General features: G+C 38.1%; 1 protein-coding gene across 1 annotated transcript; it reads right to left on the reverse strand.

Moving 5' to 3' along the window:
- Positions 1 to 5,335: 5,335 nt before the first annotated feature.
- On the reverse strand, positions 5,336 to 7,525 carry LOC149251361 (uncharacterized). Its single transcript, XM_089453861.1, has 3 exons — positions 7,172 to 7,525; positions 6,821 to 6,973; positions 5,336 to 6,583 (listed from the first exon to the last, which is right to left on the reverse strand). Exons 1-3 carry the CDS (start codon positions 7,523 to 7,525, stop codon positions 5,336 to 5,338), a joined length of 1,755 nt encoding a protein of 584 aa, XP_089309987.1.
- Positions 7,526 to 23,448: the final 15,923 nt, after the last annotated feature.

The raw sequence follows: 23,448 nt of genomic DNA on the forward strand, positions 1-23,448 counted from the left end.
AAATTGATTTATTTCATGAAGATTCACATGCTTTAATTTTGTCTCGTGAACACAAACTTAGTTTTAAGAATTTTGATGAGTTAACCATGCGAGTTTCTAATGTATTTCATTCTGATTCTCTTTTAGAAATTCACATTTTTTAATTTTTCAGGGAATGTCCTTTTAGTGGCAATTCATTGACTGAAATCCATGATAGGTTCTAGAATTGCCTTGTAAAATTATTTTATAATTTTAGTTTTCATAACAATTTAATTGTTTTTCCATCCTTTTATTTTATTTTCTTTTCTTTTTGAAAACATGTTAGATCTCTCAATATTGATTATCATCGAGATTTATTAAGTGAAAATGATGAATTGGTTTCTCATAATCCTGAATATCAAAAACTATTTCGTTTCCAATTTAATTCGACATTTAGAAATTCATTCCAATCATTTCATCATTAGCCAAATTTAAATATTAAGAGTGTTCTTCCTTCACAACATGCTTTGCCATCATCTCCTTTGGAATTTTTTCTTTCTCTAATAAATATTCATCCATTCTTTGATGATCCCATTGATATTTGTTTAGAGCATGCTTCCCAAAAAACATGGTTTACTAACAGGTTAATTATAAATAAACTTACTTTTGTACATAATTTTACATTAGATATAAAAAATATATTTTGTTTCATTTTGATTGTTTTCGTTATCTTGTTACTAATGTTTGACTTGTACATACATGTAGGTAATAAAATGAGAGAATGGTTACATTGGAAGTATGATTATACATAGTCATGTTTCCTTCATTAAGTTAGAATTAGGAGTAGATTAGTTTAGATTAGATTCAATAAATAATGATTTTGAGTTAATTGCCTTGCATTGGAGAAAGTCATATCTTTCCGGTAATATTAAATGAAATTCTTCAATGGTAAGTCTCTTATAATCACTTTCATTCCCTTCTTTACTTTGTATATTAAGTTTTGTTTTCTTGTTTTCTGCTGATATGTAACTCTCTTTGTAGCTCTTCACAAGCATTTTTACACCTTCACTAGATCAAAACTACGAACTTAAAGAAGTAGTAATGATTTTTCATCGAATCAACCAAAATGGGGAATGTCTAAACCTTAATTGTTGTCTTTAAAAAAAGATTACTTTAATTTGAAAATGGTTAAAAGCTTTTTTCTAGTCTAGCTTTTGAAAAAGATAAATAGATACAAAATTTCCTCATACGAACTGAATTATTACTAAATGCTTTTAAACTTTGAAAATTCGATTTATCTAGATTTCCCCATAAGAAAGAATGTTTTATTCATTATCTTTTTCCTCTTTTGTTAAGAAATTTGTATAAACAATTTTGTAAAATTTTCCTTTTAGATTTGGTTTTAAGTGGTCTTATAATCATAGTTGTGAATGGTCATATCTTGAGAATTCAGTTATCATATCACATTTACTTTTTCTTTTAGATAATAATGTTAAATGACTTACTCTTGGCCTTTCATCAATATCTCTTGAAATTAGTTTGTGATTTTTCAATTTGAAAGTAGGTATTTTCGAGGAAGTGGTTATGAAAATTGAAAATTAGATAAAAATTAAAGAACTTTGAAAATCTTTTCCATTAAATTGTAAAATATTTTCAACCTCAAAATCATAAAATTCTTTTATTCTAATATCACTCAAGAAAGGTTACCTTTAAAAAGTAAAGATTGTCTTACAACCTAACAACTTCAACTCTAATTTGTCATCCAGAACAATGATTCTCCCCATCCATTAAAACGTAATTTTTAGAGCATAATTCAAAAAATATAATAAATCTAAAAGATAAGAGGTCTCATCATGAACCTTGTTACCATGATCATAGGGAAATAAAAAAAATGACATTATCAATACTAAACACCAAATCAGGTCATGGCTTATGATTGTTTCAATCATAAGACAAGGGGTCTCATCATGAGTCAGCTTGTTCAATTTAATTACTATCAGTGAATGACATTGTCATTATCTAGACACCAAACTAGGACAATGGGTTTTATGAAATTTTTTTTTTATTATGAATTTACCTCTAACTTTTGTGCTCTTAGTTGGATGGGATACTCAGAATCATTAATGGTTAAAAGGCTCTACCTGTGACAAATGAGTACATCAAAAAGCTAAGTTGTAAAATGCCCCTACTTTATCTTTATAATTGATTAATGACTGATATGGATAAATAGGTATTTCCATTCATGAGAGGGTTTTATTCCGTTGATAGTACAGGTGCCTAGGAGGTTACAATTACCTTCAGCCCCAGATCTTCTCCGACTATTGCCTGCGCATGCTGCCTTTCGACGTTTGGCTTCAATTTCAACTGTATAGATTCAGACCGCTGCGGAGAGGCCGTCTCTTCAGATACTGCCTGCACATGGTGAGATCTGCGGCTCTTTACTGCGGAGATCTACGGAGAACTAGAATACGGCTCTGGGCGGAAATCTAGAAATTGGACTTTTCTTTTTTTTTTTACTGTGGTTTATAGATCTGCAGCGCTTCACTTCTTTTAGGCAATCTTCTGTGGCTTCTCTTCAGCAATCTTTTATACTCAGCAGGAGAGCATTCTCCAAATGGCTCCCAGCTTTGCCAAAATAGCTGCTGGCTCAGTTCCATCTACCTCTGGGGGGCAAGCTCCTACACATATCATCAGCGAAGCCCCAACTCCCACTGTCCAGGTGGTGCAGGCCTCACTCGATGAGGCTTTGAAGTTCTCTGAAAGTGCCTTAATCTGCCGATTCAATGGTTTTTGGCCGCGGTTGACAGCTCTCCACAATTGGATCTCTGAGGTATGGAAGCCTCTAATTCCTGATGCAATTAATATCTACCCCTGTGCTAGGGGTTTCTTTATAGTAGATTTTGAAAACCCTGAAAGCAGACAATGTATTATAGATTCCAGCCCTTGGTTTTGGGAAAAATCAGGCCTATTCATGAGGCCATGGAACCCATCATTCGATCCCTCAACAACAGTCATAACCTCAGCACCAGTTTGGGTAAGATTGCCAAACCTACCTTTGCATCTCTGGAATTTCTCTTCGCTAGAAGCCATTGGAAATGCAATTGGGAAATTTTACTGTAGGTGCCCAGAAACAGAGGAATATGCCAGAACCACCTATGCACGCATATGTGTGGAAATGGACTTCAGCGCCGGATTCCCAGCTAAAATACACCTAACAAGTAAAGACTATGTGTGGAACCAGAAACTCAATTATGAAAGTGTCCTCTTCAGATGTCGATCCTGCTTTGAGACAAGCCACCTAGCGAAAAATTGCCCAAAAGCCTCCCAGAAAAATTCTGCTAGAAAAAATCACCACAGATCTACATGGTGGGAAGGAGCACAAAAGGAACACTACACTATCATCAAAGAAGAATACTCTCGAGAAAACTCTGAATCACAAGAAATCGAGCAAGAAAGAAACAACTCTCAAGACAAGCAGGGGGAAAGCACCGCCCAACAACAAAAGAGTAAACTTGACAACCCCTCAAGCAGTTATGAGGGTTCGAATACTGCGCAAAATAAATCTTCATTTAACAGCGAAGCAGATCTCATAGACCAAACTTCTTCTCCAACTATCTTCAAAAGGACGAACACATTAGATCGCGAAGCTAAGACACCAATGTCCCAAGAATCAGAAGAGATGAAGGAGATGCAAGATAAAGAAAATTGGAAGACCGTACAAAACAAAAAGAAAGCTACAACACCAATCTTGCCAAGAAAGACGAGGAGCCAGACAATTAAAAACTAAGAAAGAAAATTATAGGTCCGATAGACCAATTTGGTCTCAGTGGATGTTAACCATCATCATCATCATCATCATCATCATCAAGAAATTGCAATTTAAATGATTTTTTATGATCAAAGCAATTTTATTTATATATTGTTTCAAAAAATAATTTCCCCTTCTTGAATTATTTTTACTTAATTTTTGAAACTTCATTTTCATTCATCAAAGATAACTGGTTCTTCTAGTGAATCGCCAATTGTTGTGCTATTCAACAACCCCCATTTTTCTATTTTATAAATTTCCTATGAAATTTATTTTATTAAAATGGAGACCCTTAATAAATTTTAAATTATAAAAAATTAAAAATATTTTCTGTCTTGAAAAACATTTTTTTATATAGCCCCCTTTCATACCAATAATAACCCCTTTTCAAGCCGAAATCACAAAATCCATGAAAAATAATCACCCCGAAGCCAAAACCCAACCTCCGCAATCAAAAGTTAAAGTTTAAGGTCAAAGCGCAGAAATACAAAGGAAATGGGTCGTAGTTCTAAATATTTTTAACAAAGGAATGATGCACAAAACACATGAATCCAAGGCTGCCGGGACCCACAAGGTCACGCCACTATATCGCATCACAAAAAGGACCAACTCATACCCTGCTGCACAACTCCTTTGCGATTGTGATTTGCGGAATCACACATATTGCTGATCTCCCCTCGCAAATTTGCAAAGACATAACCCGATGCCTTCACATCACCGATTGTGATCAGATCTGGACTGAACGCTAGACTTAAACGGTTATTCATAACATTTCGCGTCTGTGATAATCATAGTTCCATAAGTCCTGCGCTTGTTCTTTTTCCTTTGCCAAATTTCACATTGCAATGTAATGTGAACCCAACAACATATTTAATTCCATTCCATAAGCCTCCCCATGTCCATCAAAATTGCAAGTTCAGTAAGTTCTGCACCATACCATAACCTTTGCCGATAGCTATTTGTGATTAAGAGCCATCTCTGCCACGTCATCCGTGACATCATACTCCACGTCAACTGCCACATAATCGCCACATCATCTACCATGTCACATGCCATGTCACATCATCACGTCGTTCGTGATGTCATTGCCACATCACCCCATGACTTCGCAATCACAAGTTTCAAAGGGACATGGCTTATAATAAATCCTTCACTTTAGTCGATTTGCGATTGCGATTACCCTCATGACATCATCATGATGTCATTCATGGCATCATCCCACATATAAAAAAAATAAAAATCAAAAGGCCCATTTCATAATGCTTTATAGAAAATTGCGATTTGCAATTGCGATTGCGATTATTACGCTTTTTTTTTTTTCCACTGGAAAAATCAGTAACTTTCATTAATGTTTGAAAATTACATAAAGCAGATGCCGAGGCATTACTGGATTGTTCATACAAAATTCACCTCATCAAGGTGTTGTTCTGTAGGTATAAGCAAAACTGTTCTGTGTACATTCATCTGACTGTGCATTCTATCCGTTGTCCAAAAGAGGACTCTGTTTATAAACATAATATCCATGTTCTATATATGTCTATTAACAAAAAACAAAAACGCCATTGACTATCAGCTGTTGGGACTGTTGTCCCTTTGTTCTCTTTGATCTATGAATGGCCTATGGTAAAATTGATACTCCTCTGCTCCATTCTGCTCCACTATTATCCCCTCACCTCGTGGAAGTAACGAGGCCTCTTTGGATAATTTGTCAGCCTCGCTGTTATGCTCTCTGTAAATATGTAAACATGTGCAATGGTTAAATGCTGCTTTGAGTATGAGTGCATCATGTAATAAATTGCTGAGAGTGTGTGTATGACAAGTAGTGATATTGTTAATCCAGTTAACAACCACCAATGAGTCCCCAAATATATTGATTCTTGTATGATGATGTGATAATGCAAAATGTAGGAGATTGTGGACAGCAGAGAGCTCAGCGAAATTATTTGATCCATTGCCAAAGCCCATTTTTGCAAGGTATCGATGGTGTTCATTTATGTGCAATACAAAACCCCCGCCACATCCATCCTGATTTGCTGCTCCGTCGAAGAATGCCCACGGGATGGTTCTATCAAAGTTGGGCATGGGCTGTATGGATCTCGGTCTCGGGGGTGGAGGGTCCGGTAACTCATAATATGCTGCAATGATGGTGGCCTCAACCCGATTCCATGATATCATTCGGTCATCAAATATAGCCCGATTTCGAGCAAGCCAAATATGCCAAGTAGCCACAGGTGGAAGGTTTTGTAATTTAGTGCCCGGATGACAGTGAGACCAAGTATCCCAAGCACTCCTAATATCGATCCCTTTCCAATTGACAGCGATACCCAACAGATTACAAATGTTGTTCCATAGGTTGAGGATGACAGGGCAGAGGAGGAATATATGATCCTGAGTCTCTGATGCATTTTTACAGAAGATACACCATGTTGGGCCAAAAATGGCTCTGCGGGTGAGATGTTCCCCTGTGGGTACATTGCCGTTTAGTGCACACCAAAGGAAAATTTTGGTCCGGGGAGGAGCCTTGAGCTTCCAAATGGATTGCCACCATGACTGTAACGATTCAGGCATTTTGTGAGAAATGAGAGCAGTGTATCCAAATTTTGGAGCATATATATCGTGATCAGCAATGCACCAAATAAGTTCATCCGGTCCTTGTTTTATACGAATGTGAGATTCAGATAATGCCTCAGTATAGCGATCCCATTCCTGATGCCATTGTAAATGGAGATCCAATTGCTGTGCAGATTTCCAAGCATGGGAAAATATATCAGTGCGCTGTTGGTCTGCGATCTGTGCAAAATGTCGGATATCCCAGGCCTGTAGGTGCATTATAAGATCTGGATTAAGGATATGTCTACCCCCACAGTTAATCCAAGGGTCCAAACCAATTCTGCCTGTCAATCCATCATTAATGCGCTAAGCAAGATTGTTCCGAATGAGAGGAAGGGATTGAAGCAAGGCCTTCCAAACCGATGAGCATCCCATTGTTGACCAAGTAGGGAAACGGGCCCAATCCAAAATATTATGAGGCCAAATGTATTTATAATAGACTACCTGTGTCCAGAGATTTTGACAAGTAAGCAGAGTCCACCCCATCTTGGCAGCCAGTGCTTTTGCAAATTCAGGTAGTTCCTTTAGTCCCCATCCTCCCCACTTTTTGGGCAATGAGATTTCCTTCCATCCGATCCATGCAAATACTCTTTTATCCTGACTCCCATTCCAGAGGTATCAGTTGCATAACTGCTGTAGCCACCCCAGGATGTTTCTAGGAATCCAGGCTAGGGCCATCCAGAACACCGGGGTGGCTTCTAATATAGACTTTATGAGCACCAGTCTACCAGTCCTGGAGAGATATCTGAAGCTCCATCATGTGAGTCTTTTTTCCAATTTGGCAACCAACCAGACCCAGTCAGCAATCCTTTGGCAAGTAGGTTTCAGATTGAACCCCAAATATTTGAGACCTCTATCCAGGGGGTGGACCGAGTAAGGGAATGCTTGTAAGCCAGTCTGGGTCTCCTGTACAGATGTGCGTGCACAGGTAATGGTTGACTTCATCTGGTTTGGCATCATACCCGTGGCAGAGGAAAAAAGTTGTAGGATTTTTGAGAAAGTTCGAGTGTCACGAACACTGCCATTGAGAAGTATAAGAACATCATCCACAAAGAGTAAATGAGTGAGATAGAAAAGGTCAGTTATGCGAAGGCCCCCAATGTCTCCAGATCGCTTGGCCACTTCCATGAGGCGGCTGAGACCTTCCATGACCAACAGGAAGAGTAGGGGCGATAGAGGACACCCCTGCCTCAGACCCCTCTCCGAATGAAAAAAATTTGTGGCCGAACCATTGATAAGAATACTGAAAGATGGTGTGGTAATGCAGGCCATGATCCAAGAAATGTATGCATGAGGGAAACCCAGATGAATGAGGATCATTTTGAGATAGAGCCAGCTGACACGGTCAAAAGCTTTAGACAGATCGATTTTGAGGAGGATGGCTTTTAAGTTCTTCGACCATATGGAATGGAGGGCTTCTTGAGTGAGTCCAATGGCCTCATGGATCTGTCTAGATTCGAGAAAAGCAAATTGCTGCGGGGCAATGGAACGGGAGAGGATAGGTCTAAGACGATTTGCAATGGTCTTCGAGATGATTTTATAGAGGCAGTTACACAAAGAGATGGGTCTGTAGTCATCAAAGGATGCTGGGGAGTCAGATTTGGGGATGAGAGCGATGAATGTAGAGTTGATGGCATGATATAATGATCTAGAAGTCCGGCTTTCTTCAACCACCTGTAGTAAGTCCTGACCCAAAACATCGAAGAAAGCTGTGTAGAATTCAATGGTCCATCCGTCCGGCCCTGGGCTTTTGTCTTTTTTGAACCATTTCAGAACTCCTTCCAGTTCCTCAGCAGTGACCGGGTCAGTTAAGGTCTCCACATCTTCTTCCTCCACGAATCTCGGGAAGTGGTTAGCCACATTAATAATATCAAGTAAGTTTTCTTCTCGGGGACTCTTGTAGAGGTTCCTGAAATGAGTGATGCCCAGGTGAGCGAGCTTATTGAAATTGTCCGCTATTTCTCCATCCGGGGTAGGGAGCTTCCAGATAGTATTAGATACCTTCCTGCACTTTGCAAAGTTATGGAAAAACTTTGTGTTGTCATCCCCAACTTGAATCCATAAAGCTCGGCTCCTTAATCTAATGGATTCCTCTCTCTCTTTGAGAATCTTGGCTTTTTGATTCTCAAGATCAATAAGCCTACATTTGTCCGCAGCTGTCATGAAGCCCTGTCCTCTGTCATCGGTGAGTGAACATAAGTCCGCTTCAATATGGGAGAGCTGTGCTGTTTCACGTTCCAATTTCACCCTTGCCCACTTAATAGTAATATGTTTGATTTCTGAAAGGTTCCTGCAGAAACCTTTGGCAAGAGGAACAGAGTCATTGATGGGATGAGAGGCCCAGTAATCCTTTATCAGCTGGATATAGTCCGGATCCTTCAGCCAAGAGGGATTGAATTTGAATGGTGCCTTGGGTTTCTTGGAAGGACCCTGAATCTCCAGGTATATAGGATTGTGGTCCGAAACCCCCCCCCGAGCCAACCCATTGTCTGAAGAGATGCAGGTGCTGAAGAAGAGGGCCCTTTAACAGAAATCTGTCAAGTCTGCGGGCAAGTGCAGCATCCCCAACCCGTCGGTTCCGCCAAGTAGGAAGGAGTCGTTGCAATGGAATATCCGAGAAATCTGATTGTTCCAGTAGATTAGTCATATAATCAGTGATAGAGTCAATTTGAGCCTCAGTGCCCCATGACTCCCTGAATCCCAGAGAGAAATTGAGGTCTCCTCCTATAATAACATGGTCTTCATTCAGCAGGGGTAGCTGAAGAGTATTTCGCCAGAATGATTCTCTCTGGGAGCATGGAGCATATATATTGACAATCCTGAGATCCATGCCAAGATCAGTCGAGAAGAAATCCAATCCAATGAACCCTGCACCTCCCCAGGTTGAGATAGGATTAATGGACCGAGGGTTTAATCCAATGGCTAGACCCCCAGATCGTCCCATAGCATCATTTGCAAAAAAACTCCATCCTGGGACCATGGCTTGCATGACACGAATAATTTGATCTGCAGAGCAGAGGGTTTCTTGTAGCATGATAATGTCGATAGGCTCAGTATCAATGAGCCACTTCATGGCTAGTTTTTTGGAGGAACTAGCCAGTCCTCTGCAATTAAAATAAAGACACTTCATGGGGGAACACCTCTCGGGGTGTGTCCTGCTCTAAGAACCCCGTCAATGGTCGCTTGTCGGCCAGAGACCACCTCTGCCCCAGCTTGTTTGATGGCTTTAGAAAGGTGTGATTTTCTCCCTCTGGTATGCAATGATGCCCCCTCAGGTATGACAATGCCCAGAACCAAGTGACCGACAGCCTGCTCTTTTGATGGATTCCGAGACCGAAGGAAATAAGGGTGAGGAGGGGAGGATGGGCACGGGGAGGAGAAAGACTCGGGAGATGTAGTAGAGATAATAGGGTCAGTGCATGCAAGAGGAGATGATAATGTGCAGGGAATCATGGAGATATGTGCAGATGGACCAGAGGCATGAAAATCATCAATAGACGAATGCAAAGTTGGGAAAAAAGAAACAGAGATCATACCCGCTTCTGCCGCCGAACGAGCCCTAGTTTTTGGAGGCGAGGATCTCCAGAGCCCAGCATCGTCCGCGGGTGGAGAAGCCGAAGGGGCCGGTCCTGGTAGTCGTCGGGGTGCCTTTCACCGAATCTGCAGCTTTCTTATTGAGTGGACAGTCCTTCGCGAGGTGTCCCACTTTGTGGCATCGTCTGCAACGGAAGGGAACCCCTTCATAGTCCAACAACTGAACTCGAATGCACCTACCCCACTGAAGCGTGATCTGTTCCTCGAGTCCCTCTCGAGTGTCCAGATGGACCAAGATCCGAGCAAGTGTTCGATTCCCAGATTCCACATAAGTGCGATCATAGTCCAAATATGTCCCCAGGGCATTGCCAACCCTAATAAAAACTTCTTCGTCCCAGAATGGAATTGGTAAACCTGGGAGTCTCACCCAGATTGGTCCGGCACCGAGCTGCTCGCGCTCTGGATTGAAGAGGGGATTCCAGCACTTGAGAAGGACCGGGGCCATTTCAATATGCCAATATCGGCCCAAAACGAGGTTTGTTTGACTGACCTTGGAGAATTTAAGAGAGAACCATCCTCTGGGGAGGACATGGACCTCTGGAAGGTCGAAAAGGACTCCACCCCAGATCTCCTTAACCCAAAGATTGAGCCTCTGCCTCGAGTATGATCGACCCCTGACGTGCCCAACCAACACGGTGTTCGCAATGTCCATATAGTCGCCGAGAGGCTTTGCTTCGTCGAATTTGATGGAGATGTCCCTTGCCGTCGATCTGACACACTTTACCTTTTTAGATCCGGAACGGGGGGCCGACGGATGATCCACCAGGGGATTAGTGATACCTTCCCGGGGAATAGGGTTAGTGGGGAGGGAAGAAACCGCAGGCGTCTCAAAGCATCCGGAAGGGCGAATACCTGAGGCAGATGGATGTGTCGCAGGTGTAGATGTCTGCGGAGGGTGAGGCACCGAAGGGATGGACGCCAGAGGGTCAAATGCGGGCGATGGGGGAGTATGGGAGGCCAGGAATTGTAGAGACCCAGGCGATAGCGGAGGAACCTTGAAAGGCAGAGATACAGGAGGAAAAACTTCTGCAGAGGATGGAACGGGAGTCGGAAAAGGTTTGTGCGCCGGAATAGAAGAGGATGCGGAATGGGGGAGCTGAGAGCGAGAAGTAAAATGAGGAATCTCGAAAATAACATTCTCCGGTGAGGGATCCACCGAATAATCCACCTCTTCATGCTCCCAGTTATCCATAACTAATACTATGTCGGTGACTGAAAGGGACAGGCGAGGATTCCGATGGTGAAGCTGCAGCTGTAGAGTGCAGAACCGTGACCGCAGCAGATGACCGTCGCGGAGCTATCGAACCCTATGCCCTACGAACCGTCGAAACCGATGCCCTACGAACCGTAGGAGATGCGCATGAAACCCTAACCCTGTCCTTTTCGCGAGCCCATTTCGCCCTTAATTATTACGCTTTTATATGTTGCTCGATTATGATTTAATTAAATGACCACAGGTCTTACGCCGCTTTCCACTTCACATTTGTTCCTTTGTCTCCACTCCGGTTTCCGATTGCGATATAACTCCACCATATCCCTCTTCCATCTGCTCTTCTGCAATTGTGACATTTCAAATAAAGTTAAAGGTTTAACCATGTTTCTCCTTCATGGTGCTTACGATTGCGATTGTTATGCTCCAAGTTTTAAGCCTGATTTTCTACAAATGTCATTTGTTTCAAATGAAACTCGCTTGTCAGTCTCATTTATTTTTAGCTTATCAGTTTCTGTTTTTCGGTTTCCAGGGAACACAACAGAAGAGGACAATGTTGCAAAAAAGTGGTTGTTCAGTTCAGAAAAAGAAGGCTGACTTGAAAAAACAGAGCAATCAAAGATTTGTATGAAATTCTATTTTTTAGATGCGTGATTGAAAGGAATTGTTCAACTCCCTTGACTCTTGAAGCAAAAGAAGATGTTTTCAATAACGACTATTTAAACATGCTGTTAGCATTAAATTAAAGGAGAATTCGAAAGAGAAAGCCTTGGAGGCTTGCACTATTGTACCTCTTAGTATTTTTAATAGAATGATAGGTCTTGAATCTTGGAAGAAAATCTTGTAATACTGTAACTGTGGATCATATTTGTTGGTGGAGAAGCTCTTGTTTATCATGCACTATTGCTGAAAGGAGGAGACATTTTTTGCAAGTAGAGATCGATTACAGACTCCAAAGGATTGTGCACTATTGTCGTTCTGTGAGGATCTGTAATTTGATTTCATTTATTAATAAAGAATCATTTTAGTTAATGATGTTTAACACTATTGTTTATAGGATTTAACTAAAATAAATTCTTATTTCAGTCTTTCAATTTATATTTTGAATGTATGAGTTAATAATTGGATTCATGCACTATTGTTGAATCTTGAGTGTTAATTCATTTAAAAGTCCGCTTAGACTATTGTACAGGGTTACTTTTAGATATAATATGAGAGCTAAAGTTTGTATAGGAATAGGTAGTTATAATCTTAGATCGAGAAGCTATCCTCCGATTTAGGATAATAATTGTTTGCTTGCATACATGATGTTTTATTTGAACTAATTCAGTAATTCATCATAAATGTTTGTAGTTCTTATGCATATGATAAATAAGGAATTGGATATATTTTCAATAGGCACTTATGTAACTATTTACTAAGTGTTTAATTGTTAGTATTTATGTTAATGAGGAATAAGATCTTGTGAGCTATCTCCTTGATCTAATTCCTCCATCTTAATTCTAATTCTTTAAAGCTTCTTTTCCCATTAAGTTAAGTTGGCTCTCGATTGAGATAAGGGTCACCATTTCCTTCAACCGAGATAGGATAGATTAATTGCATTGTAGACTTAGTCTTGGATGTGTTATCTTAGATCTTACATTTTAGAAGCCCTTTTTTTAAAGAGGAAAAACTTTATAATAGTTTGGTTGTTCAACAAAAACAACTTAAGGGTCATTCTTCTTGCTTGATCAGCTAGAAGAATTGATCCGATGTCCCTAGCTATTGGTAGTTAAAGATGTATTTTAAAATTGATAGTAATTGGGAAACGATAACTGGACCTAGTTAAACCAGTTGGAGCCACTATTCCAAACGGAAAAGGAATTTCTTTAAGGTTCGGATTAGGTGGTTTTTCCACATGTTGGTGCAACGATTTTTGAGGCATCAATAGGTTCTCGTATCAGGGATAATGGCCCTCATACATACACTAGTACAAGAATACAAAACAGGGTCTTGGTGTCTATTCATCGACAACCAATATACCCTCAACACGATACTTTGACCATCTGGCTGTCAGATGCTCTCTCAAATCCTCTCGGTCGTACCCTGTACCTTCACGGTCCTTCAACTCCTGATCTGCAACATTTCCTCTATCAACAATCCAAGTCCATCTGACCACTGAATCTGGACTATCCAATCTGCTCACTAGTTCTGCCTTAGTCCATTAAGGGCACAACACGTCAAGACTCCCATCGAGTTGTTCATAACTTATTTTGTGAACAACTCTAAATGTCCCCACTACTACTCCTCAGATACTTTGGGACTTGAACCCATAATGGTATTCATGCATTTTTCTAATGAAGACCAACATAGGGCACGAAGGGCTACCACTTGTCACTGCAATATTTCCATATTACACAACGAACACAGGCTAGGAGGAATTCCCATCATCTGTTGTATAAGTCCTTCTCCACACACAAGTCTAGGGCCCTTGAACTGCTCCTTTGACACTTCAAGCCTTGAGCTCAACTTTTTATACTCTAGCAACCACCTAGGTCCATGAATATGGTGCACACCGGGCTCCAAGTTGGCCACTATCACACTATCCTCCAACAGAACATAAATTCCCAATCCAATGTATACACTTGGTCCAATATCACGCTTCCCTCCAACAGACCAAGAGTGACCAAGCCTCGTTGTAGTTAGGGCATCCAACTATCTAGGAAACCCTCCTCTTGGCTTCCAATAGACTCTTACAATATGTCCTCTCCTAGGACACCCATGCACCCTATGAGATGATGTGGCACTGCTGCAAAGTTTGCAATCTATATAGGGCTAATATCGGTCCACATCAACCCCAGATCCTTGCCTCTAGACATCCTCTAATTGTGGTTTACTTCGCATTGTAAGTTGCTCCCTTTGTTGCCACATGGGACAAGTCTATGGCCATTTTGGCTCCAAACACCCACCACACCTTCTTCCCTCTCTGCAATTCTATTGTTCACAAATCTAAGACAAAACCACACCAAAACTTGCACACAACAACCCAAAATTTTCCCACACTAGGACATCCTATCCTTTAGCAATACATCAACAAATGAAGACAATCATACCTAATATTTTGCTCCACTTGTCCTTGGAAACTATGCATTTCCACTGAGAACTAACAAACCTAGTTAGGGTACTTGTTAGCCCTAACTTACTGCTGAAAACTTTGCATTTTTTCCAGCAAAATATTCCCTTCAAGCTCGTTATTAATTCATGTTACTGTGACCTAGGTTAGACTCTCACCTAGGTCTCTCGGCCTCATGAAAATGATGTTTTGACCTCAACAATTATGACAGAAAGAGTGCGGACTGAATTAGAGACAAAACTTATCTCAAACGTGCATCAAAACAACCACCTCTCTCCACCAAAAATTTCGGCCCTCCTTTCTAGTAATCCTGTCCTTCTTTGCTGCTACAAAGGTTACTCCAAAGTGTTTTTCCAACCTTAATTTGACCATAAACTAGCCCTTACCTAGGGCATGATCCTACCTATAGCTTCTATGAAGTTCTTGACCTGATTTCTAGGAGACACACACACAAACCTACCAGTGTAGCCCTCATCTCACACAACCACCTTCTACTCCACTTTGGACATGCAATAGACACACATAGACCCAAACACTGTATCTTACTGCTTCATCCTTTGTCCTCTTGAGATGCGGCTACGACTGCCTTATATCTGTAGCTAAATTAGAGAGAAAATCCTTAACATATTTCCCTTTGGATGTGTCTCAAATGGAGGTAACTTCTCCCTAATATATGCACTTCTATGGGTAAAACGTCAAGCCATTTTTTGGGATACCTTTAGGATAGTCGACCTACAACTTTGACATTTATGCCCATGCAATAATACCATTATAAGTTCAAAAATTCATAACTCTACTTCTACAACTCAGAATTGAGTGATTCCACTTGCATCTTTCTTGTCTCAATGTCCTATATCATCTCAACCCATCACATGTAGAAATATGCACTTTTATTTCCCCCAAACATCGATGGTTGTGAAACCCAAAGCTTGGGTTTCAAGCCCATAAGGACATTTTGGATCTCCTTCCTCCAAACCCTTGATCCCCAAGGCTTGGAGTACCTCCCAAGCTACAAAAATTAACATGGAGTGAACTTGAGACCCATTCAACATATTCATCAAAATAAAGTCTTAAATTTAGGTCAACATGCTTCATATCAATTGTACTTAGTCTTTGAGTATGTTTAGCATAGAACAATGATGAATTCCTTTTTCATACAAATTCAATCATTAGTATGCCCTATCTAAATATAACCTTTAAGTTGACAATGTTGAAGTAGGTATGTCCAGAGATTTTAAAATTTTTGCTTTAGATCAATGTCCAAGGCCTATCCTTGTTCAATGAATAACTTCTTCAAAGAGTTACCATTTACAACTTCTATTGAGAGATCACCATTTAAATTTACAAGGTTTTGTGGCTCCTACAGCATGGTTGCCCAGCTCTTGAGGGCTTTTGGACTTGAGAAAAATTCCAGGGGATAACCCTACGTTTCATAGCCTCCTGTACCTAACTGTTCTTGGCTTCCAATGGCTCGTACTGAGTCCTTTTAGCCTTATTGAGATAGCTCTGAGATTTTTTGGTCAGATTGATTGGTCATTGAGGGCCTTAAATGGACCCTCAACCTTCCTGAGATTTAATCTGAGGCTTTCGATATTTTTGACCCTGTCTAATCATGACTTGAGTTCTTTCTTTAAGGAGAGACAAAGACGTGGATTTAATTGATTAGTATATATATAGCTTGATTACTTCTAGGGAAAACTTCCTTGATGTTTCTTATTAACGATCTCAGTTTTTTTAAGACTTGGAAAGGCTGCTCTTTCACCCAAGCTATGATACCATGTTGTTTTTTCAATGTCTTCGAGTTGATAATTACTTCTAATGATTTTTACTTTAAATCCACTTGTATTTCACATTCATCATTAAGAAATTATATAGAATATCTTCAATAGTAGAAAAAAATGATAGTAGGATCATAAAGAGACAACCAATTAAGAGACACATGAAGTTTACCCCAGGAAAACCCATGTGGGGAAACCCAATAACCTTTTCCTTAGAGAAATTATTTAGTTCAAGATACATCTAAAATACAAAGTTAAACTAACTAGTGACATAGCCCTGGTCACACCTGGTCAAAATGCTCTCTTGTTAAGTTAAAATGATGCCTAATGAACTCGTCCTGGTTAGATCGACCAGGGTGGAATTTTGGCCTCCTACTATACCCAAGAATCTCTGTCCTACTTCTCTTTATGTCCAAAAAGTTTGCCTCAGATCATTGTCACATATTCATCTTTTACTCTACCTTAGATTCTTCCTATGATTTTCCTTATATCTTCCCTATGTTTTGCCTCAGATTCTCCCTTTCCCTTTTTCCTTGGGTGATTCAAATTGCTTGCTTGAGGAGGAGGATGAAACCTTTATATATACTATTCTAGTGAACCAAATTGGTGTGACCATAGGGAAGGGTCGATATGACTTCTTGGAGAGATAACGTTATGTTTTGGAGCAAAAAAATCAATATTAGAAATTCAAAATTTTCTTTCTTTTGAAGTTGACATGAAGAATATGTCTTACATTGTTCATTACATATACTTTCAAGGGATAAAATATTGATTATGAAGACCAACCATAGCTACAAAATTCAACAAGGGAGGGGAAAATGATCAATATTTATAACTTTATAACTTGAAGTTTACGATTGAGAGAGGTTCACGAGATACTTCTTCATCCATGACAACCATTTACTTCAGTTTGACTAGCTTGAAGGAGACAAGCTAGGTTGGATTACTTACCGACTTATATATTTTGATACATGACAACGTGAAAACATGATTTAAGGGCGAAGAATTCAATATCTCTATAGATTATTTGGAGCAGGAGTTTGAGATGGTTTTCTTTAGGCCAAGTGCCTTTTTACAAGTGCTAAATTGTTAGAAGAGAGTCCCCAAAAATTGCCAAATTTTGAATATTCATATCTTTTTCCAAGAGAAGACCTAAGAGAAGGCCATACATCTCTAATTGATTATTGGTCTTCTGTCCTAACCCCTAGGAATAAATGATAACTAATTTTCCACCTGGATTGTGAATAAACTCTCCCTCTCCTTTCACCCCTTAAAGTTTCAATCGAGCTTAAGAACCGACTCACCTTTCATTTTAGTTGCATTATGCTTTTATGTTGTATCTTCAAATTTCTTCGTCATACTTTAGCAAAGAACAAAGTTTAAGATAAAATTAAAGACTTTAGGATTGATATTATAAAGGAAAGTAAGTTTAAAATTTAAAAGGTATAAGTTAAAAGCTTTGAAGGGAAGTTTTCAAAAGGTTTCAAGGTAAAGTATAATAAAAAATTTGTAGAGATATGTGGAGTTTAAATCAAGAAAAAAAATGAAGGTGAAAAGTAAGAGCCATTGAGATAAAAAGTAAGTCTAAGAAGCCCCAAGGGTTAGCTCAGTTGGTTGAGTTCCAGTTGCTAAGTTCCTCGCCAGTAGGGAGGTCATGGGGCTCAAATATCCTTGATGACCTTGGGGGTAGGCCTTGTTTATTTGGCTGATGAGTAGATCCCTCTGGGATGATCTGCTTGGATTTTTCCTAGGGATGTAGTGGCCACACAATGTCTGTGAAACACCCTTAAAAAAAAAAAATTAAGTCTAAGAAGCATTAAAAAAATTATTGAGAGCCCATACCTACAAAATTCTACATGTGCCATTTCAACAGAAAATGTCCATATTAAAAAAAAGTCACCTTCTCACTTAACATGCACAAATCAACAAAATAAGTGTCAACTAAGGCATGATATGTTAAAGTATAGAAGTGCATAATGTTAAAGTATAGAAGTGCATATGCAAAGTAGAAAAAAAACGCTTTAAGTTAAAGAAGATTTGAAAAGTCAAAGATGATAGTAGCATAGTGTTGTTTTGATAGACCAAGTAATAAACACACGAAAAGTTTTTTCAAATATTTATATGTTTATACACTAATTTCTATTGACATTTATAATGGTTTTACAAACTTGAGTTTGGGAAAAGTTTATCATGTTTTCAATAACAACTTAATAACCTACTAAATTGAAATAATAATAACAAACTATTAACTACATTTGATATATTTAATTATTATATCCATATGTCGTATAAATTCTCAACTAGAATTAAGAGTCTTATAAATTCCACCCTCTTCAATGAGAATGTGACCTTTGTGTTCCTCCCCCTTTAATGAGAATGTGTCCCTAGGTTCTTCTCTCTTTAAGAAGGGCAATACATGATTTAATTTTAACCTTTGGTTGACCACCAAATACCATAGTTATGTGCATATGGTGGAGAACATTTGGGGATATGTTGCCTCAAATGAAATGATGCAAGCCACAAATTACCATGGTAGTAAAGGAAATATTACTAAAGTGAAAAGTTGAATGACAGTGTTTGAAATGGGAGGTCAACCTTTCTATGTTAAATTTAGGAACATAGGAACATTCACTTTGGGATACTTGCATGTATACTATTGTGAAAAAAAGTAGCTAAAATTTTTACACTCCCCAAGCTAGAAACATATTATGTCAACAATTTCTAGAAGCTCTTTTATGCTTTACATGGGAGTCTTTTCACCACAAAGTTGCACACTCTTCAAAATTCCATGAACGCCTTAACTTATGCACCAAGGATATCTTGCATATGATTAGTTCAATTACATTCCTTTCAATTTCTAGATGAATCATGTGATTTTTGAAACTATGAACAAGTGACTTAGAGTCAATGAGTCAAATAATAACATATAATGAAAAGGGATCTTTTGCAATCTGTGAACTTCCATGTTTACCATATGAGGATTTTCTTGCATCCTTTAAATGTTTATTCAAGAGAAGAACTGGTGGAAATTTATCTACTAATCAAATGAATGAAAAAAGTTAACTATTTCTATTTGTTCCTCACTATGGACCAATATTCGACAATCTTTGACATTTATATTTTAGATTTGAGAGAAAGAGGGGCTCAAGTTTTTCTTAGTGTAATACTTTGGTTTTGACCCATGGAATATATATGATCAACTTACGTATAAGATGTAACTATGTGATTATAAAGATAAGAGTTAAGCCATGTGAACTTCAATAAATGACCCCTTTTATAAATGTTGTAAACATGCTAACATGGATTCCTCATGCAAAGATCAAAGTCAAGGCCTAACTAGTAAATTTTTAGCCATTCAATGATGTAATTATACTTCTTTCATTATGTCTTAGGTTTTCCACGATGAAATCAAGATATGTAAATACTAATGCTGGAATAATATATAATGCTTCAATATGGTTACAAAAAGCATGAGAGGGGTTATGATTTCGCCAAATGGGAAGAGAGGAAGGGGGATTATGGAAAAGCAATTTTTTTATTGGCAAGCATCAACTTATGAACTCATCTCTTTTTCACCATGTGCCTTAAAAAGAGTCATCTGCCTACATTGACTTGGAAACCCAATAATTGAATACATGTAAAGGTTCGAAAGGAAGTCTTCTCATGAAGTGTTCCCAAAAGAAATGTGGGCCACCATTTCCATCAACTTTGTCATTCCATTCCATTAGATACTATCATTCTCAATTTCATGCTCTAAACTCCTCATAACATGTTCTCCTTTACCAAAATTAATCAATCTACATATTGATCAAATCAACATTGTGAAAGTGATATTACAAACCTTCAATTAAAGATAAATGGTCATAAGTGAGCATAGAGGTTGGGAAAGTTGGGAATCCTTCACTCACTATATTTTTCTTCTTGTTAGAGGCTTCAGAGCCAAGTGTTATTTTTCATGCTATTCCTAGAAGGCATTCAATAGATTGGGCTCTTTCTATATATACTAAAGAGCATTTCAAGGGAATATTATCCTTGAGGGAATATTACGTAAAGAAACGGAAGATATCCCTTGTGTTGTGGGGGAATTGAAAGAGAGTGCCATTAATATTTAATGATTGGATGATATGCCTAAAGATATCTACACATTGGCTAAGCATGGGAGCAAATGGGTTGGGTTGAATGAGCTAGAATCTTGTACTTGGTTTCTTCATTCCAGTAGCCTCATACCTGAGTACAAGGGTGGTATATATATACTAGATGCCCATGGTTAGGTATAAAATTACTTATATGTAACCAATTCTTGGGTTTAAATTGTTAAAAGATAAGTTTTCTATAGTTTCTTATGAATTTACAAATTAATGTTATTTTATGTCATGGAAATATAAAAAAAAAAATTTGCTTTTTGTGTGTATTCGTGATTAACTCTAACTTTTGGAACTTCACTCCCATGAAATTTGCAGGTTCATGCTTGCATGTTTCATTGCATTTAATTCAAAATAATAATAATAATACTAATCATCGATTTTTAAGGTGATGAACAAGCTATATACCAAATTGAGACCCCTTTTTTTGTGGGATAAGGGACTTGCCTCAGCACAACAATTTTTCTACTAATGTTTATAGAGGTGTACATACTCTAGGCCCCTCTAGTTTTGAACTCATGACATATTAGAAGGAACCAAATTATATTAACTTTTAGGTCCATTATAATGCACCTGAAGCAATAAACTTAATAGAGGATGCCAACCATAGCATTAAGACATAGAATTAACCCACTTTTGTTCTAAAGGTGGATCTCTACAAGGCATATGATAAGGGTCTCTTGGACATTCCTACAAGTGGTACTATTACATGCGGGTTTCTCATATCAAGTAATGTAGTGGATCATGGCTTGTGTCACCAGTGTTAAGTTTTTTCTAGTAATAAATGGATTGGCATCCAAATTATTCTATCTAGGAAGAGGCCCAAGACAAAGTTGTCTCCTATCTCCATATTTGTTTATTTTGGTCAAGAGGGATTAAGTTTCTTAAGAAAATATACTTATGAATCTAGGCGATCCAATATTTCTTGATATACTTTCAAATTAATTGGTTAAATTTATCCATCAATTTGGGTTAACTGCATTAAACAATATCGGGGATTAGGTTCACACTATAATATAGCAACAATAATGGTTATCCACAAAGAATTTGGGTATTCCAAGGCCCTCGAAGAAAAATGGAATACATTCATTCATAATTAATTTGTGGACATTTCTACTTAGTGGATAAAAGTGATAAGTTGATATGGATTTTTAATGATTTAGGGGTTGGCTACTCATCGAATCTCGGGTACCTCTCATCCATGGAGGAGGCGGAAGAAAAGAGAATAAGTTGGTGGAAGAAGTCTTGAAAAACAAAAGCTTCCATAAAAAGTATATTTTTGTTATGGTTCATCTTCATAATAATATTTTGACATGGGATCGATTTTTGAAAATAAACTTTCAATGACTTGGCATATGCTACCTTTGTTGCTCTAGTGATAAAAATGTACATCATATTTTTCTTAATTTCCCATATACTCGTGAGGTAAGGGGTCATTTTCAAAGAAAAATTCAATTCTTAGATCTCTGAACCAAGATTAGTATAAAATAGTCTTTGGAAGACTTTATGACTTAGAGAGATTTAAAAATATGGAGGGGTGTTATGGATTTGGCTTATTGGGGCATTTGGCTTGTAATAAATTCAACGATTTTTAATTCCAAAATCAAACCTCCTCTCATGACTGCAACTCTAGTGGAATCACGAGTCAATGAATATAAGTATTGTGTACCTTCCATAAAAAAAAAGGAATATGGAGGTCCTCACATTAAAAAATACTCCCCATGGTCATTTTTTTGCTGGGGCTAGTCAAGTAAAATCCACGAAATGTGGGGTGGGTTTCATACTTTATTTATATAACAATGTATATTGGGCATGACTTAAAGTTAATATTGGTGTAGGTACAAATAATCGAGGGGAGCTTATGGCATTGTACTTACTTTTGAAGTAGGCAAATACAAAGGTTGTACACTCATTGAAGACCTTTGAGGATTCTTCTCTAGTCATTTATTACATTAAACATTAGGCACAAATTTATAATATAGAATTAGCAAACGTTTATAATCAATTAAAGGATATTTTTCAATCCTTCACTCATATTTAGGCTTGATATAGATTTAGGGAGATGCATATTGAAGTTGATACTTTGTATAATGAGGGTCTTCTTCTACAAGAAGGGCACTATCAACTAATTTGTAGAATCGAGGACACATAACATAACATTGATGGACTATTTTGTGATATCTAAATGGAGGCAAGGAGATTCCTTTCAATATTGTATTTTATGGAAGACACTCTTTTTATTTGGGACTGGTTGCAATAAAAGGCTACAATGGATAATTTTATGGAATGATCATTTGATATAATTCTAGGCGGTGAAGCCACAATTAGTGATATAATAAATGTACTAAGTTTATGAAAGAGGCATTTTCCTCTCTTTAACATATTCTAACAACATTTATAGAATGTAATTTATTTCTTCCAATCCCCTCTGAAAGATATTTGGGATATGACTATCCAAAGGATTGATGATAATATTATCAAATGTATAAGCAAACACGTGACTTTATCTCTAAAGCCCTTGTGCAAGTCACATATACTAGCACAAGAATAAATTAGGTGGATAATGAATGCCAATAGGCATTCCTAGTAATAGCACCATGTGAAAGAATTCCCCACCCATGGACGAGCGGATTTCTCCACAAATATACCCCATATCTATGAAAAAATAGGGATAGAGCATTCCTAATTTTTCCTAGATCTAATGTCTTAGCCTCTTAACGATCAAGGAAGAGGAATGGGAGGGAAATAAAATGCCTTAATCATGAATTTTGGTGATGAACTTAAATTATACTAGTGAAGAACATCTTGCTCCATCCTCCTATAGATCCAACTTGAACCCAAGCACATGTATCCTGCACATAAGACAACAAGTTTAGCACCCCTAGGATGACTCGTGTGTGTGTGTGTGTGTGATGTACATATCATGTTTAGGCTAGTGTATTGGGGACTATTTTGGGGCCTACATGCAAATGTACATATATGTTTATATTAACATGTTTATGTTGACATGTTTTTTAGGCCAAAGTACTTGTTTGATTTTAGGTTGGGGAGGCTATGTGCTAAAAACATAATAAACCTGATTATGCAAACTTGTAATCACATGAATATTAATAAGATACACCACTGTTGCAAACCATTTCAAACAAGAAAATATGGGGGGATAAAAATCCACAAGTGTGAAATAAGGGCTAAGGGATAAGTGATGAAGAGGTTAAGCTTAAGAGGCTAAGATATTA

This window comes from Pinus tabuliformis, chromosome 7 (genome assembly GCF_031772625.1).
Source record: "Pinus tabuliformis cultivar Carrire ecotype Pingquan chromosome 7, CPIR1, whole genome shotgun sequence".
Classification (NCBI taxonomy): domain Eukaryota; kingdom Viridiplantae; phylum Streptophyta; class Pinopsida; order Pinales; family Pinaceae; genus Pinus; species Pinus tabuliformis.